This window comes from Dipodomys merriami, unplaced genomic scaffold, assembly GCF_024711535.1.
Source record: "Dipodomys merriami isolate MVZ:Mamm:240054 unplaced genomic scaffold, mDipMer1.0.p SCAF_25, whole genome shotgun sequence".
Taxonomy (NCBI): Eukaryota; Metazoa; Chordata; class Mammalia; order Rodentia; family Heteromyidae; genus Dipodomys; species Dipodomys merriami.
This window is the reverse complement of record NW_027203937.1, coordinates 18069498-18088918: the sequence shown is the minus strand read 5'-3', so window position 1 is coordinate 18088918 and position 19421 is coordinate 18069498. Positions and strand designations below refer to the sequence as shown.

The window sequence follows — 19421 nt, the reverse complement described above, 5'->3', positions numbered from 1 at the left end:
TCTATACTATGCCAATGCCCCAGGGCTCAAGCCTCATACAACTCAAGACAAGTGGATCTAACCTAAAGCTCTGGATTAAGCTAAGTCTTATCAAACATCTCTAGGAATTGAAGCATGGTGGTGTATCGTGCCTATAAATCTCTGTACTTGGGAAGTTGAAGTAGGAGGATGGGCAGCTGATCTACATAGTGAGTTGAGACCTAAGTATCAATAATGATGATGATGATGATAATGATGATGTCTCCAGGAAGAAGCCTCTGGGATCTCAGCCTCTTCCAACTCAAGGCTCCAATGATCCTCTAGGAAAAGTATGCAGCTGAGTCATCATTAGCAGTATGGTTTGATTCAGAGCTCTTGTCCCTCTTGCCAGCCCTCAGATTCTGATGGCTACATGAGTGTGAGGGAGTAGTAGTAGTCTCCAATCCACCAGATTCAACTTGGATAAGTGCATTCATCTAATTATTTCCGTCCTTCCTACCACCATTCAACCCAGAAAAAGTACAAAAAGCTTCAGCATGGAATGCACACAAATTAATTACTGCATAACAAATTCTTTGAGGAACACCTACTGTAAGAGAGAAACAAGGCTTCACTATAACCTGAGACAGCCTCCTAGTGCTAGCTAGGGAAAGCCGTGCCCAGCACCACCTCCTGTGATGCTGTAAGGGGGAATTTCCAGCTCTGGTTCAATAGGAGATCATCACTGGAGAGGGCAAGTCCTGCACTGCCTTCTACATCCTAGAAGGTCTTCTTCTAAATCTTGCCTGTTCTTGAAAATCTGCTTTTGTTATTTTTCCAATAGGATCTCACATTTATACTAGCTTATTTTTAACTTCCTGGGTAGTGAGGATGATAGATAGATATATACCACAACATCTGACTTTTATTGATTGAAAAGGAGTCTCAATAATTTCTTGCTTGGCTTGGCCTCAAACTGTGACCCTCTGATTTCTGACTCTGTTGTAGCTCAGCAGCTACAACAGCTAGCTAAAGAAATGTCAATTTTTTAAATTAATGTATTCTCCCTGTCCTGTAACCTGAGATATATCCACATACCATCTGGTGGCTTTCCCAAAATTCACCTAGCCATGGTCAACTTCTTAAGGCAGAAATTCTACTCCTTCCTTCCCTGTTCTTTTCTGCTGGTGCTTGTACCATGAATCCTCAGTAAACAGTACTGTGTATTAGAAAGGGGTTGGAGTTAGAAGATTCAGACTGGGAAGCAAGACCTTCTTACCTTGTGACTATGGTCAGAATACTACTTAACATTTCTGAGATTAGTTTCTTCATCTGCAAAACTTAGATAATATCACCCACCTTAAAAGATTCCAAAGCAGGGGCTGGGAAGATGGCTCAGTGGTAGAGCGCTTGCCTTGCATGCCTGAGGCCCTGGGTTCGATTCCTCAGCACCACATAAGCAAAAAGAAAAAAGCCAGAAGTGGCGCTGTGGCTCAAGTGGTAGAGCGCTAGCCTTGAGCTGAAGAGCTGAGGGACAGTGCCCAGGCCCAGAGTTCAGGCCCCACAACCGGACCCCCCCCAAAAAAAAGATTCCAAAGCAAACCCATTTTTTTTGAGGGGGGGGCGAGAAGGTCTGGTCTTGGGGTCTGAACTCTGGGCCTGGGCGCTGTCCCTCAGCTCTTCAGCTCAAGGCTAGCGCTTTACCACTTGAGCCATAGTGCCGCTTCTGGCTTTTTTTTTTTTTTTTTCTGCTTATGTGGTGCTGAGGAATTGAACCCAGGGCCTCATGCATGCAAGGCAAGCGCTCTACCACTGAGCCACCTTCCCTGCCCAAAGCAAACCCAATTAAATGATGGCCAAAGATTTTAATAGACATTTCTCTAAACAAGACATACGAATGGCCAAGAAGCACATAAAAAGATGTTAAACAATACTGTCCATTAGGGAAATGCAAACCAAAACCACAATAAAATACCATTTCACATCTGCTAGAATGAGTAAAATAACAATGCAAAATTAGTGTTTATGAGGATGAGAGGATCTGGAACGCTCATGAGTGGCTGGTAGAAAAGTTAGGTGATAGAGCTGCTGTGAAAAACAGTCTGATACTTCCTCAAAGGTTGAAAAAAAGAAAACAACATAGCTAAAGCTGGGTGCTTTAACCACCAGAAAACTGGAAGTGGTGCTGTGGGTCAAAGTGGTAGAGTACTAGCCTTGAGCAAAAAAGAACTCAGGGACAGCGCCCAGGCTCTGAGTTCAAGTTCCATATCAACAACAACAAAAAAACCACACGTACAACAAAAAACATAGTTACTACATATATAATCTAGATTCTACTGGTAAGTAAATTATACTAAAAATTTCCAGGTGCTGACAGCTCCTACCTGTATTCCTAGCTAGTCAGGAGGTTGAGATCTGAGGGCCATGTGTGAAGCCAGCCCAAGGCAGAAAAGTCCCCATGAGATTCTTATCTTCAGTTAATGCCTCAAAACCCAAAGTGGAGTAAAGTGCTTGCTAGCTTTGATTAAAGAACCTCAGGGACAGCACCCAGGCCCTGAATTTAAGCCCAACAACTGCAAAAAAAAAAAAAAAAAAAGAAGTAAAATGAAAAAGTGTTCACATTAAACAAAAATATTCCTAGAAGTATTTTAACAGTCCAAAGAAGCAACCATCTAACCACCTCAACTGGTAAACAAATAAACCATTTGTGGAATATCCACACAACAGGATAGTCAGCCATAAAAAAGAAATAAGTAGCTGGTCACTGGTGTCTCAAGCCTGTAATCCTAGCTCCTCAGGAGGTTAAGATCTGAGGATCGTAGTTCAAAGCCAGCCTGGGCCAGAAAGGCTGATTTCAACAAACTACTCAGAAAAGGCTGAAAGTGGTGCATAAGTAGCTGGTCACTGGTGTCTCAAGCCTGTAATCCTAGCTCCTCAGGAGGTTAAGATCTGAGGATCGTAGTTCAAAGCCAGCCTGGGCCAGAAAGGCTGATTTCAACAAACTACTCAGAAAAGGCTGAAAGTGGTGCTATGGCTCTAGTGGTAGAGCACAAGCCTTAAGCAAAACTAGCTTAGGCACAGCACAGCACAGCGCTTAGACCATGAGTTCAAGCCCTAGGACTGGCACAGAAACGAACAAACAGGAATGAAGTATTGATACAATCTGAATTCTGCCCAAACATTATACCAAGAAGTCAGTAATAAGTTACTGGTTTCATTGATAATGAATGTACAGTTTAGGCGTCTATAGAGACAGAAAGACTTTACTGATTGCCAGGGGTTAGGGTTAGTTGAGTGGATAATGGTTATATGGATAGGAGGTTTCTTTCTGAGGTGATGAAAATGTTCTAAAACTGATTGTGGTAATGGTTGCATAACTCTTGCAAGTATACTACAAATAAGCAGACTATATATTTTAATGGTAAATTAAATTTCAATGAAGCTGTTATATTTTAAAATGTAAATAGCAAAGCATATTGCCCCTAACATATGTTCTTTAAACCTACAACAGAGATTACTATTCCTCTTCAGTGTACATAATTTTGAATTGTATATCCTAAACTCAAGCAAATTTAGCACTTTGGAAATACCTTGTAAGAAATAAATTTTGAACAACTGCTCTTTGACATTTATAATAAACATAAAGCAGAAAGGTCAGAATGGGCCTTACTTATAAAATCAAGATTAGGTAACACATTCCAAAGATTCACAGCTTATGGTATTAGTTTTTTTTTTTTTGCAGAATCCAGTTTGCAAAGTGTTTTATTTTTCACTCTTCAAAATTCATTAACTACCAAAAACTAGAAAAGAGAGACTAGCAGAGTGGCTCAAATGGTAGAGCAAGCTTGCTCAGCAAGCATAAAGCTCTGAGGTTAAACCCCAGTATATCTAAAAACAAAAATTTATTAAAAATAATTTATTATTATTTATACTGGGGCTGGAACTTCAGGGCTTTGACCTCTCTCTTGGCTTTTTCTGATCACAGCTGACACTTTACCTCTTGAGCCATAGCTTTATTCCCTTCTTTTGTCTGCCAGGCTGGCTTTGAATAGTGATCCCATTTCTGAGTACTGTGATCATAGATATGAGCCCCTGGGTGCTTAGAAAAGAATCTTATATTTACTTTTAAATAATTAAAGGCTCTGTATACCTATTTAAATAGTAAAATAATAAAAATACAAAGTTTTAAACTAAAAAAATGTAAACAGCCAAGCATATTGCCCCTAACATATAGCAAGGATTCAATAAATGGCAACACAGTTATATTGTATTCTCTCCTCTTCCTGATGCCATCCTAACTCTGGGTAGAACCACCTCCAACACCAATACTGAAGAATGGTAGGGGCCCATTTCATACTAAGTAGAGGGTCAAAGTCAAGTACTAAAGGCTAAAACTCCCAAGACTGAGTCTTCTTCCTTCCTCTAATACTCAGATCACTTTGAGCCACAGCACTACTTCCAATTTTCTGGTGGTTAACTGGAGATGAGTCTCATGGACATTGAACCGTGATCCTCAAATCTCAGCCCCCTGAGTAGCTAGGATTACTGGTGTGAGCCTCTGCATCAGCTTTATATATACTTTTTTCATATCGTAATCTGCACTCTCAGATTGTTTCCTGTATATACTCTTGAACAGGGTACATGCTCGATAAAATACTTTTTTTTCATGAATAGATATTAAGCTTGTCTCGCTAAGCAGAAAAAAAGGCTCATGAAGGAGAGATGCTCCATCTTATCATCCTTTGCAGAGCAAAGACATTCATGATCACTAGGCCTGGCCTGTGGCTACAGGACCATTCCTCACCTGAAAATGGTACCACGCCCTCTGTCCATGAATAAGAACCTTTCTTCTCAGGAACAGGATGCTGCTCATTCCACTCCAGTGTAGCATAGGAGCTGATAGAAGGTAGGAACTCCGAAAAGGTTTGAGAATTATAGGGAAGAGTGGGACAGAACTCACTCTCCTGGACAGTAGAGTAGCCTTCTTACAGGGACTCCAAACCCACCTTCTCTCAACCCCATGAAAAAGGAGAGATCAGGAAGTTTGGCAAGGAGCTTAAAAACAGATTGTTGACTTTGTATATGCCCCCAATAGTCTATGTGGCATCTTCCTTGCCCCAGAGACAGGTAATGGCTTTCCAGAGCCCATGTCTCACTTTCACACCAATAAATTTAACAGGTAAGGCCCACTCATATATATCTGTTAATCTGTTGTCTACAGACCCATCTAAACTCTGCTGAACTACTTCAAATTCCTGCCTCTTCTAACTTTCAGAATAGCTGATATGCTCACAGCTAGTTGGACTGCTTTGATCTCTCTTATACTGCCCCCACCCTAACCAAAGCAGTAAGTATTCTTTCAGTTCCTGGGACAGCCTGGCAGCAAGAGGAAGAAGTCAGCCATCTCTGCCTCTTAACACTATGCTACATGGTTGATTCAACTTGGTCTGTCAGAGCTCCCCATCTCAGCACCTGCCTGTTTCTCCTCTGCCTTTCCTTCAAGATGTTAAAAACTCGCAATAAAAAACAAATACAAAATGCTGTAATTAATAGCCAATTCCAAGCCAACCAAGCATCTCTACTAATAAACCTCAACACTTGCAAAAAGAACAATAAATTCTGCCCCTCTCTGGTTCTGAGGTGGTCTCTTTTATATACTCAGTGTGTGTATGTGCATGTACATGGGTAAGTGTGTCTACATATATATTTATTTTCCTTTATTTCCCATCTAGGGAGGGGCAGAATAATGAACTGCGTGCGTCAGGGAAGATGAATCTGAGATACTAGGGAGCAGTGCAGTAAAAAGATTAAAGTGTTATTATTGTTGGATTTTTTTCCCCCATGGTCCATTGTGACAGCTCGACCGTCATCTGTAAAAAATGTCTCAGCGAGAGATAATCATCGGAAACTCAATAAAGCGTCAGGGGGAGCCTCAGCCCCCATCAATCACTGGGTGCCTGGAAAATTTCAGCTCTCTGTCTCCCTTCCTGCTATCCATATAAATGTCTCTAATATATTTTGTGTGGTGTGTGGGACCCATCCCTGATTTGGAACTTTTGATGAAAAAATATTTATACACAAAATATGTAAATCAGTTAAAAATCACAAGACTAGTTCTTTGCCACCCTATCATACTTTCTTATTTTTATAAATGCATCAAATTTATTCTTTTTAATAAAACATGTCAACTAGTCTACCTCCCTCTCCTAGGAGAGAAAGACATATATATCTATGTAGATTTGGAGAGCTTAAAGGATAGAAACAAACTAACTGGTGGATCCATTTCATCTGCAAGTTGCCCAAAATGCCTGATGAAGTGACAGTGCATTGTCTATCCTGGTCACTCTGTGGGGACTGGCAGTGTTGAGACATGGCACAAACCACCTCTGGCCCTGGAGGTGCAATGAGACTGGGCAGCTCCCGGCACAGATCAGGAAGAGGCAGGGACATTATTAAAAAGAACATGCCTAAAGAGCTTTTAGCCTGGCAAATTTCCAAGCCTTTGGACAAGCCAGAGGCTCTCAGCAGACTCAGGGAGGGCACAGGCAGGCTAATAAGGTTGCTGGTTCTACACAAGTACAAGAAATGGTTTTGTTGGCATTTGACATCACTGTTCTATTTCAGTATTCTTTAGTGCCTACATCACAAGGCTGTAGCTATCACTGTTGTTACCCCAGTATCATCTCCCTAGTTGCTTGAGTAACGGGGTTACAGGTGTACACTACCATGTGTGGCATTCAATTGACTGAGGCCTAGACATAGGAAATATCATTCTCTACAGTACACCAGCATAAAGACACAGAATGAACTGCAGAAGGTCAGACAATTAGGTAATGGCCAGTCCTCTGACTTCAGTTGATAATAAGTTCTTTGAGGATAAGTTAGTTAGTGTGGAAAAGCTCTTAAGAGGCTACGTCAGACATTCCGAATGACGTATAATAAGAATAGTGGCAATTAAAACACAAAACAGAGGTTTATGTTAATGTAATTTCTTCTATGTTCTAGGTTTTAGGTGAGAAATAAATGTATCACCTTCAACTTCCCAATAACCTTTATTTTACAAATCAGGTGACAGAGACTCTGAGAAGTATAGAAAATGACTCCTAAACATTCTGCAAACCCACCACAATACCATGGGGCCTAAGCACAGTCTATGAATAAACTAAAAGTTGCAAGATAAATGTCTCTTCTCCAAGGAAGTAAAGGTCTTAAGAACACTTTTAAGCAGTCCAAGCACAAGACTGCAAATTAACACCTGTAGTCTGGTTTGTGAGGCTCTAGGAAATAGGAGACTGCTAGAGATGCAAAAGCCTCAGGTTTACTCCAAACCTACAGAATCCTACAGTGGGGCCAGGAATCTGTGTGTTAAGCTCTCTAGAAGAGTCTTATTTCCTTGGGAGCCTCAGACCCTCATCTGTTTGTGCTCTTTAGGTAGACATTCTCTCCGCTGTGCCTGGGTAGAGCTGGACACACAGTGGTTAACTAATACCCTGGGTGGTTAACTTATATTGAGTGGATGAGTTAGTCTGATAAAGACCACTCCTTAGCAGGAACTGGGGTTGGGGAGCACTATTACAGAACAGAGAGCAGTTCCATTACCGCCAACGGGGACTCCTAGCCACCTCCTGAACTCCAGGGCACTTGTCCACTGTTTTGTGACACGCCAGCTTGCACCGTCCTGTCCCCCATCTGAAGACAAGAGATGGGGAGGTCAGCTGGGGCAGGCCAGGACCTGCAGCCCTGGAACTATGGTAAGGAGAACTGTAGGTAGGTAGACTTGTCCTAGAGCAGGTTCAGCCTGGCAAGCCAGCCCTCTACTCAAAGCTTATGCCAACCTAACCAGCACAACTCATCTTTATTCAGCTGCCATTCGGAATTGAGAAGAGAAGCTGATTTATAATCGACTCTGGCCATGTTTCTGCCGTGTTTTATCGTTTTAATTGTACATATGAGAGGCACTCAGAATGCTCGCTTGCATTTCTGACAGCCCCAGACACTCAATGTTTATAACAGTTACTTACAAGCAGCCAGCGGCATCCCAGGCTAGGCGACTTGTTTACTGTTGCCACTAATTTATTGCCTCCTCCACCTGAGGATTAGGGCCCACCACCCTTCAGCCAGCCACAAGTGGAAATCTCTTGGAGTGGGCATGGACAGGCTCAAGGCACTGAAGGGAATGTGGTCAAGAAAACAGGGAATGAACTGGCAAACTGCTACAATCCCTCTCCTGCCTCTACACCTGTCCTATTTGTGTCCTCCTCAAACTATGTCCCCCTGCTTAGGATTTTTTGTGTGAGACAGTTCTGGGGCTTGTACTCAGGGCCTGGGCACTCTCCATGAGCATTTTTTTTTTTTTCCCATCAATGCTATTGCTCTACCATCTAGGCCACAGGTCCACTTCAAGAGTTTTCATAACTAATGGGAGATAAGTGTCTCACAAATTTTCCTGTCAAGACTGGCTCTGAATCATGATCCTCAGAAGTTACTTTCCTAAGTAGCTAGAATTACAGGTGTGAGCCACCCGTGTCCAATGTCCTTTTCTTTTTTCCTTTATCACTCCAAAAGGCCAGTTGAAATTCTACTTCCTCTAAATATATTACTTGCTCTGATGTGGAGCTGAGAGCTTTTAGAACCTTAGAAGTCACACAGCTGGCAAGGACATTGGAGACCGCATAATTCAGTGACCTAGACCAAGAAACTTCTTTACAGAATCCCTGTTGAGCAGACATCCAGCATGTCAGTACTCCCTGGGTAAAGAGTTCACTACCTCTTAATCAGGCTTCCTATGTTACACTGAGCCAAAACCCACCTCCATAGAGTAACTTAACTGTCACTGCAATTTATATACATATATTATCTCTACTAATTCTAACAACTCTAAGACAAATATTGTTGTCCCTATGTTACAGACAAGAAGACTGAAAAAGGGCTGGGAAGGTGAAAAAAGCTGGAAGAGGTGCTGTGGCTCATGTGGTAGAGCCCTAGCCTTGAGCTGAAGAGCTGAGGACAGTGCCCAGGCCCAGGAGTTCAGACCCCACAACAGGACCCCAAAAAAAAGAAGACTGAAAAAGACTGTCACTTGCTCGATTACATAGTAACAGGACTTAGCTGAACCACAGCTACCAGGCAGGGAAGCCTTATCTATTTCTCCAGGACACCATTGAGCCTCTGAAGATACTACTCTGAAGGCTGCAGAAAATGGAAAAGACAGTCAGGTCAAGGAGATTTCCATACCAAGCACTCCTGAGTCATTTGTACCAGTAAACCTGTCTCTATCCAGAAATATCAAACCTGAAAAGAGGGGATGAACAGGCTCCCTGCTAAGGAGCAGTGCATATAACCAAGACAAAAGGGCTTCTCAAACCATGGCCATCCTATGACAGATCCTCAAAGAGGAAGGCAAAGATCCTCCTTAGATTGTGCCTGTTCTGAGCATACAGAACAAAGTTTTTGGGGTGCTTTCCTTTTTCCTCCTTGTACCCTAAGTGCAGGGATCTATTAAGGAGGAATTTGCTCTCCTTTCTCCTCACTATAAACTCTTTCCAAGGGCAATTTTGGGCGTTTTATTTACCATTCCTTTAACTATGACCAAAATCTGGTGACTCCTAAATCCCTGTTTGTGCCACATGACCCCTGAAGGTCTATACCCACAAACCCAGCTGTACTCACACAGAAGCTGAGGTGTTACCATAGGTACCTCCTTTCCATCAATTCTATCAATTCACTGAGTACTCAACCTCTTCCTAATATCTTCCTAACTTCTATTTACTCCATCCCTAAAGATCACCTATAGGAGCCATGCATTCATTAGATTACTTTGTGGAGCTGTGACCAAAATACCTTACAAACAACAAAAACAGGAAAGAAGTATTTTTGGCTCATGGTTTTAGTTCTACAGACTATGAGGGCAAGGAGGGGTTGATGGAAAGAGCAGTTCATATCATGAGGTCCAGGAATACTGGAAGAAGCCAAGCCAAGACATAGCTCCCCATGACTACTTCCTATAACAGGCGCTACTTCTTAACTTTCAACCATCTACAAAAAATACTATATTAGGAATCCATCTAGGGATTAATCCATTCATTAGGTCAGAGTCCTCATAACAACTCCTTGAGATAAGCTTTATGAGTCTTATAGGCATCTCTAAATCTAGTCAAGTTTACCATGAGGATTAAGTTTCACAAACCACCAAACATTTTAAGTGTCTTTTGGAGGAAAAGAGTAAATTTTTTTTCTCAGATTGTCAAAAGAGGCAAATCATTCTTAAAAGTTCAGGAAGTTTTGCCAATCTCTCCCCTTCAAGCCTTTTCTAACCTGACAAAATGAACCATCTAAAATGCAAATATAAATAATATTTGTCTGCTTAAAATCCTTTAATGCCCTTCAGAACATAGTCTGAGCTCCCTAGAGTGGCCTTATAAGGTCCTTTCCTTTATAACCATCTCTCTCTGACTTCATTTGTTTTCTTCTTTAAAACCCTGGCAGATGATGCCACTTGGGATCACGTACCCTGAACCTGTCTCTGCATTTTATTCCTTCCACCCAGAAGGACATTCTTCATGGGGATGGCAACCTCTAACTCACCTGTAAGACCCAATTCAGAAATCACTAACCCCATGACATATCAGCTAGAATTCACCACTACCTCTTGTCAGTGTTGCTGACATCCTTTGTACAGCTCCCTTTACATTTACTACACTGTACTATGAATCCTTACTCACTGGTCTGTCTTTGCACTTGACTGGAAGTACTGCTGAGGGAATATATAGTCATTCCTTTATACACTATGAATATTCGTTTATATATTCCTAGCATCTGGCAGAGTGCCAAACACTCAGTAAAAGCATGCTGAATTACAAATAAATTTAACTAATAAATAACTACAACTATAGACCACTTTACAATTCACATATTACATATTTTCATCTTTACAACAACATAGACAAGGGATGTACTACTGGGAGAGAGGTCTTGCCAAGGTCATAACTACAGTCACCATTTTCCATCAGTACTAATAGGCTGAGTTCCACAGAAACATCAATTAGAAATTTAGTTAAGCCCTGGCTCTGCCAATAACTCTATGCTTTGATAATGAAGAACCATCCAGCTGTCCAGATCTTGTGGTTTTCCACTCTGAGGAAGGGAGACACACCGCTTATTCTGGCCCATTCCCATAAGTCAGGTTAACTTCCATTAAAAAAAAAAAATCAATCTAGTCAAAAGAAAAGGGAACCACAGAATCCTTGCATTTCTGTTTATGAGGAGAGATTTCTGTCAATGAGGATGACCTGGAGCTGGGCATAGAGTTTGGCTCACAGTAGATGGGCAATAAATCTTTGAATGGAAAAAAGGGAGCGAGGGAGAGGGAAAGCTGAAGAAGTGCCAAAGGCTTAGGCTGATAAGGAGAAACAAGAGCCCTGACATTTCTTAAGGACTGTTATCATAGAAGGTACAACACAGAGTACATCCAAATTGATATGCCTTGGAAAGTAAGATGAGCTGCTAGAAAAACTGTCAGATGAAGGTAGTTTGGAAACAAAAAAGTACAAAGAGGTGCCTCATGTCTATAATCCTAGCTACTCATGAGGCTGAGATCTGAGGACTGCGGTTCAAAGCCAGCCCACACAGGAAAAGCAGAGAAACTCATATCTTCAATAAACCACCAGAAAACGGGAAGTGGTGATATGGCTCAAGTGGTTGAGCATTAGCCTTGAGCTGAAGAGGTGAGGGACAGAGCTCAGGCCCAGAGTTTAAGCCAACAACAAGAACAAAAAGTATAAAGACATAGACCTTGCAAATTACAGATGTTTAATGTTTTCTGAACAATTTTCTAAATTCCTTCCTTTCCTTTCTTTTTAAAATCTTTGGCAGTGTTAGGGATTGATTCCAGAGCTTTGGTCATGATAGGCAAACACACTACCAACTAAGCAACACCTCAGTCCTATAATGTATTTTTTTTTAACAATGGATCTAAAATAGGAAACTACTAGCACTAATGTGAATTTACAAGGAATAAGACATTAATAATCCAGGATAACCTAATTTCCTTTCTTCAAAAGGTTATTGGGAGGCTGGAAGCATGGCTCAAGTAGAGAACCAGCCCTGGGTAAAAAAAAATCCAAGCCAAAGTGTGAGATCTGGAGTTCAAGCCCTGAATATCTTGATCTTTATTAGGTACCAGTAGCTTCTACCTGTAACCCTAGGTACTCAGGAAGCTGAGATCTGAGGATCTCAGGTAGAAGCCAGCTTGGGCAGACAAATCTGAGAGACAATTATCTCCAATTAGCAAACAGCCAGATGATAGAAAAAAGCTTGAGATAGAAAAAACTTGAGCAGGGGCTGGGAAAGTGGCTCAGTGGTAAAGCGCTTGTCTTGCATTCCTCAGCACCACATAAGGAAAAAGAAAAAAGCTGGAAGTGGTGCTGTGGCTCAAGTGGTAGAGTGCTAGCCTTGAGCTGAAGAGCTGAGGGACAGCGCCCAGGCCCAGAGTTCAGGCCCCACGACCGGAACCCCCCCCCCCCCTCAAAAAAAAAAAAGAATTCAGAAGGGATTAACTAAATAAATAGAATACAAATTGTTTGCAACAGGATTGGTGTAAACTGATAGGCCTAACCCAGCCTACTGCATAGGCAGTAAAGTTTTATTGAAATGCATGCATATCCATTTGCTTATGTACTACCTATGGTTCTTTCTTTTTTTTTTTTGAACTCTGGGCCCGGGCGCTGTCCCTCAGCTCTTCAGCTCAAGGCGAGCGCTCTACCACTTGAGCTACAGCGCCACTTCCGGTTTTTTTTTTTTTTTTTTACCTATGGTTCTTTCTACCTTAAATGGCCACGCTGAGAACAAGTGGCCCACAGACCTTAAAATGTCAATGGACTGGCTCTTGCCCAAGTTAGTTGAGTACTGATATAGAATGCTGAATATGAGTATCAACCTGGAGAGAAACATTAGAACACAAAGCTACAAAAAAAAGTTGAACCAGATAGCACAAGTTCAACTAGACAGCTTCATAACACTGATATTCTGTATCTTTCAAGCCCTGCTAGGATCCTGAAAGCAGAAAGAGGAAGGCAAGAATCCCCTCCCTCCTTCCAGGTATTGCCATCTCACAAATGCATCTCTGAGCTTTCTGGTGAGAATGCCAAAGAGAAGACAGAGCTCCGCAGGGATGTGGTGCTTGAGTGAGGAGCGGGCAGTCCAGAAGCTGTGTCACCACAAACTAGGCAGAAAACTCAGGGCATATTTATTTGGTACTCAGGAACTTGTTTTCTGAGCATTCCTCGCTCAGTGTGGAATCCACAGAAGCATAGGTCATGGCCTCAATGTCGAACTGTCAGCTGGGGGTGGGAGTGGGGGGCAGGGTAGAAAAGACATACAGGCAGGCCAGAGATCAAATAGCCACCCAAGCAGTCAAGATTTAGGGAACTCTCAGAGTAGTTGAGGGCAGACTGCCATTATTGTCCAAGGCAAAAAGGCCTACTATAATGAAGAATCATGTTTAGAAAGATGGGGAAGCAAGGAGATGATTGACGACACTTGACCTTGGCAGCAATGCCAAACAGTGCTCTTCTCCATTTCCCTCAAGCTACTGATTGGAGAAATTTTCTCCTTGCATAGTAAAGACATCTTCCTGAAGGGCCTCCACAGCCTGATTTTCAACCAGTCTAGCCTCACTGAAAAGCTCTGAGAGCTGAGTGCATTGATCCATTCTGCTTAATCTCTCTCATGGTCCAGGTAGAACCCTTAGGCAGTCAGCAATGCTGTTTGTCTTCCTAAAGAAACCATTGTCCAGCTGCTCTGCTGCTGGAAATCTCAGTCATAGTGATTCAGGAAAATGGACAGGAAGTGGGTACGATCTGTTTAAGCAAAAGGCCAAATGGAAAATATTCATTTCTGTATACTGCAAAAACAACCTGAGTTCTTCTCTACTTCATATTGTAATGGTCATTTATCAAAGGCCACACAGTCTGACTTCCCCAGGTACCTTCCTAGACAGATGCTGGGCCTTGGTACACAGCCTCTTCTGAAGTCCCAATGATCACCCACATGACATCCAAGAGGCACTGATGACAAACCCATTTTCCAGCACAGACATCAAGATACTTTGTCCTGGATCACACAGTAAGAGGAAGGGCCTGTCTCAGAGATAACATAACATACTGAAAAAGCAGCATTCAGAGTAGCATTTAGGGACTTCTAAGGCAGAGGAAACCAGTTAGGCTGTTACGCAGTTCTAGGACAGGGTAAGTCTTCAGGAAGTGAGAGCAAATCCACATTCCATGCAGTTGCCCTAATTATTATTTCACTGAAGCTCGCTCCATTGCCCACTCGTCTGAGGCTCCCCTGGCTGAGGCATTTTCAGGAGAATACCACTTAAAATGTGTCCCACTCCAATTTGGTCATGAATTCAGGCTTCCATTTCTTTCCCTAATATGTTTAAAGTAATAAAATATAAAGCCAGAATGACTGTGAAAGGCATCTGTTCCAAGCATTGTTGGTAGTCCTGGTACCCAGCAAAGCAGATGGACAGCATAGGAAAATAACTCTGGAGCACCTGGGTAGTCCATGCTTACCTTCCAAAGAATGGATTCCCTGCTCTTTGGCTGTCTTGTAGACACTGCTAAAATCATCCCCAAGGTTTGGATCAGCCCCAGCAGCAAGCAGGACCTGTACCACACTGGAAATAATCAGAGACCGAAGTGTTACATGCCCAGTTTACCTAGAAAACACAAAATCTTCATTCAACAATTATATATCACATGTTTACTATGTGCTAGTTACTACTAGATGCCAGGGTCCATACTCTCATGGAGCTGTCAGTTCGCCAGGAAGGAAACAATTAAGTATAAAATTATAGCAAAGTATGATGCAGGTTATTGTATGAGGAATGACATATACAGTAGCAGAACAAAGGAGAAAGTCAACAAAGGCTTCTCAGCAGGATGTCAACAAAATGGCAAAAGTTTCTTTGGCTTCTGCCTGCCTGGAAAACACCTTAAAAGGGAGAAGGAATCCAGGTAGGCGATGACATAGCACAGAAATAAAGATGCACTAATAAGGGTAGAAGGACAATTTTTCATTACCCATGACATCCCTACTGCCAAACCAAGCAACACCTCTCTATGTGAAGTGAGCACTGAATTTTTCTTCAGACCTTAAAACCAAACCCATCCTAGTGAAATTTTAGTGCAGTCTTCTGTGCCCCAGATTCTAGACCAGTACCTGAATGCTGAGGCTCTTGATAGGGGAGGTTCTATGTTTGCTTTGCTATTTGGTCTCTGTGCTTCCAACCTCAGTAGCCTTAGCTCTAGACTGGCCCCAAGGCCAAATAGCCCCCAACATTTGAGAAATGATCTTTTTCTCTAATCCAGAACCAAGTTCTCCAGTGTTCTCTTGCACGGGGCTAGCTCAAACAGGTTAGCTTTGCCTTGTTCTAGCATAACCCCATCAGACTCAAGTACTGGGCCTGCCAAATTATTGACTCAGGTACCAGGTTATCTTGCCTGAGGACTCACCCACCCATGGACCACACAAGACGACCTACCCTGAATCTTTGGAAAAGACGACTGGTGAAAGTTTAAGTACTTACAGCTTAAAATGTATAGCTACAAAGATCTTGAGGAATCAGGGAAATCTGACCCCTCCAAATGAACAAAATAAAGGACCAGTCATCAACAATAAAGAAGTATAGATCCATGACCTGGCAAACAAAGAATTATAAATATTTGCTTTAAGGAGGCTCATGAAAGTCAAGAAAGAGAAACTTTTCTATTTTCCCTTCCTTTTATTTGCTTTTTGCTCAGCAAATCTATTCAAAGGAATCAAGAAAACAAATAATGACCAAAGCAATTAATTTAGTTGATATAGAAATTATTTTTTTTAAAAATACTAGCTGGAGGCATGGCTCAAAGATAAGAATACTGTACTGCTAAAAATAAAATCGAATTCTACAACTGAAAAATACAATGAATAAACAGAGAAATGTAAGAGCACAATCAGAAGAACAGATGAAGTATAAAGGATCTTTTTTGTTTTTGTTTTTTTTTTGTTTTTGGTCAGTCATGGGGCCTGAACTCTGGGCCTGGGCACTAACCCTCAGCTCTTCAGCTCAAGGCGAGCACTCTACCACTTGAGCTACAGCGCCACTTCCAGCTTTTTTCTGCTTATGTGGTGCTGAGGAATCGAACCCAGGGCCTCATGCATGCAAGGCAAGCACTCTACCAATGAGCCACCTTCCCAGCCCAAGTATAAAGGATCTTTGAACTTGAAGACTGGCTATGTGAAATATACAGAAGAGCTAGGGCATTGGTAGTATTCTCCAATAATCACAAATTTGGGAGACTGACATGGGACAATCCTAAGTCAAAGCCAGTTTGAGCTACACCAGTGAGTTCTGTGTCAGCAGGGGCTTACATGGGAGACCTTGTTAAAAACTGTGTTATGAAGCCGGGCGCTGGTGGCTCACGCCTGTAATCCTAGCTACTCAGGAGGCTGAGATCTGAGGATCGCGGTTCAAAGCCAGCCCGGGCAGGAGAGACCGTGAGACTCCTATCTCCAATAAACCACCAGAAAACCGGAAGTGGCGCTGTAGCTCAAGTGGTAGAGCGCTCGCCTTGAGCTGAAGAGCTGAGGGACAGCGCCCAAGCCCAGAGTTCAAACCCCACGACCGACAAAAAAAAAAAAAAAAAAAAAAAAAAAACTGTGTTATGAGCAGAACACTAGTACCTCACACTTGTAATCCTAGTTATTCAGGAAAGTCAGATCTGATGTTTGTGGTTTGAAGCCAGCTCAGATTTTCTGACAGGAAAGTCCAAGAGATGCTTTCCTCCAAATATCAATTTTTAAAAAAGCTGGAAATGAAGCTGTGGCTCAAGTTGTGTGGTGCTGGTCTTGAGCAAAAAAGCTCAAGATAAGTATGCAGGCCCTAAGTTCAAGCCCCAGGAGAGACAGACAGACAGAGACAGGCAAACAGACGGACAGATGGACAGACACAGACACACAGATGTACATTTCTTTTTTCTTTTTTTGGGGGTCTGGTCATGGGGCCTGAACTCTGGGCCTGGGGCTGTCCCTCAGCTCTTCATCTCAAGGCTAGTGCTCTACCACTTGAGTGAGCCACAGCACCACTTCCGGCTTTTTTTTTCCCTGCTTATGTGGTGCTGAGGAATCGAACCCAGGGCCTCATGCATGCAAGGCAAGCACTCTACCACTGAGCCACCTTCCCAGCCCCTTTTTCTTTCTTTTCTTTCTTTTTTTGGGGGTCCGGTTGTGAGGCCTGAACTCAGCCTGGGTGCTGTCCCTCAGCTCTTTTAGCTCAAGGTTAGCTCTCTACCACTTGAGCCACAGCGTCACTTCTGGCTTTTTTCTTTTTATGTGGTGCTGAGGAATCGAACCCAGGGCCTCAGGCATGCAAGGCAAGCTCTCTACTACTGAGCCACCTTTCCAGCCCATCTTTCTTTTTTTTGGTCAGTTGTGGAGCTTGAGTTCAGGGTGCTGTCCCCAAGCCTCTTTGTGCACAAAGGCTAGCACTCTACCACTTTATCCACAGTGTCACTTCCATTTTTTGAGTGGTTAATTGGAGATAAGAGTTTCATGGGGACTTTAATGCCTGGGCTGGTTTTGAGCAGTGATCTCAGCCTCAGCCTTAGATCTCAGCCTCCTAAGTAGACAGGATTATAGGCATGAGCCACCAGTGCCTAGCACAATCACATTTTCTTCTCCACTGTAAGATGTACATACTTAAAAGTTCAAGCCATACTGAACCAAATAAAAAACAATGAAAGTCTCCCATTATATCTATCCCCTTAATATAAATTCCAAGAGTGTAAGTATAAGCTTTGCATATGTGTGTGGTGGGGGGGAGGATATTAGGGATTGAACTAGGGGCCTTGTACATGCAAGATAAACACTTTACCACTAGGCTACTACTAAATAGCTAAATTAATACTCATTCTCTGGTTTCTCTTCAGATTGTATAACTCTTTCGCCTTTTACTAAATAGCTAAATTACTAAATAGCTTTTCTGAGACTAAGATTTTTGTTGTTGTTGTTGGTTGTGGGCCTTGAACTCTGAGCGCTGTCCCTCAGTTCTTCAGCTCCAGGCTAGTGCTCTACCACTTGAGCTACAGCGCCACTTCCGGTTTGCTGGTGGTTTATTGGAGATAAGAGTTTCACGGACTTTCTTGCCTGGTTGGCTCTGAACCACAAGCCTCAGATCTCAGCCTCCTGAGTAGCTAGGATTACAAGAAGTGAGCCACGGGTGCCCAGCTAATTGGCATTCTTAAAAAGCCAAACTAGTTGCCAGGCCCTGGTAGCTCATGCCTGTAATCCTAGCTACTCAGGAGGCTGAGATCTGAGGATTGCAATTCAAAGCTAGCCTGGGCAAGAAGGCCCACAAGACTCTTATCTCCAATTAGCTCCAGAAAACCAGAAGTGGCACTGTGGCTCAAAGTGGTAGAGCACTAGCCTTGAGCTAAAGAGCTCAGGGACAGTGCTTAGACCCAGAGTTCAAGCCCCATGATCAACAGAAAAAAAAAAAAAAAGCCAAACTAGCTCAACGCCAGTAGCTCATGCCTGTTATCTTAGCTAGACTAGCTAGATCTAAGGATCACCATTCAGAGATAGCCTTAACGGGAAAGTCTATGAGAGTTATCTTCAAGCAAGCACCAAAAAAAAAAGTTCAAAGTGGAGCTGTGGCTCAAATGGTTGGGTGCTAGCCTTGAACATAAAAGCTTAAGGACAGCCTGGGCCCTGGGTTCAAGCCCCAGGACAACGACAAACAATCAAAAACAAAAATAGGCCAAACTAGGCAGGGCGGTGGTTCATACATGTAATGCTAGCTCCTTGAAAGATAAACAGAGTTGGCCAGCAGTTTAAGGCCAACCTTGGCAAAAAGTGACATTATCTCTCAAAAAATAAGCTAAAGTCCGGCACTGGTAGCTCACACCTGTAATCCTACCTAATCAGAAGGCTGAGATCTGAGGATTGCAGTTTGAAGCCAACCCAGGCAGTAAAGTCCCCATGAGATTCTTATCTCCAATTAACTACTCAAAAAATGGAAGTGGTCCTATAGCTCAAGTGGTAGAGTACTAGCCTTTGAGCACAAAGAGGCTCAGGGACAGAACCCAGGGCCTGAGTTCAAGCCCCATGTCCAACAAAACAAAAAACAAAACAAAAACCATGTGATATTACACAATTGTAATTCCAACTACATAGGAGAATAACAGTCCCAGGCCAGCCTAGGCAGAAAGAGGAGAACCTATCTGAAAAATAAACTATAACAAAAAAAGCTGCACCTGAATTTGAACCCAATAAAGCCAAAAAATAAACAAAAAGGCCAAACTACAGTTTTTGTTTTTTAGCATTTATAACTAGTAATGCTGATGGTTTTCTATGTATCACTTGAATGTCATTATCTTCAGTTGGCAGGGTATCCAAGTCAGTTATTGCCTAAACGGATGAAT

General features: G+C 42.5%; 1 protein-coding gene across 3 annotated transcripts in view; it reads right to left on the bottom strand.

Moving 5' to 3' along the window:
* Clpb (ClpB family mitochondrial disaggregase) overlaps positions 1-19421 on the bottom strand; it is a 130997-nt gene that overhangs the window by 68136 nt on the left and 43440 nt on the right. For 2 of the 3 annotated variants that reach the window (XM_070035088.1, XM_070035090.1), the window contains exons 4-5: positions 14532-14635; positions 7558-7647 (exon numbers count right to left, since the gene is read on the bottom strand). In XM_070035088.1, the coding sequence (XP_069891189.1) occupies positions 7558-7647; positions 14532-14635 (194 nt within the window). The remainder of the gene's footprint in view (positions 1-7557; positions 7648-14531; positions 14636-19421) is intronic. The other variant, XM_070035089.1, reaches the window with a different exon arrangement.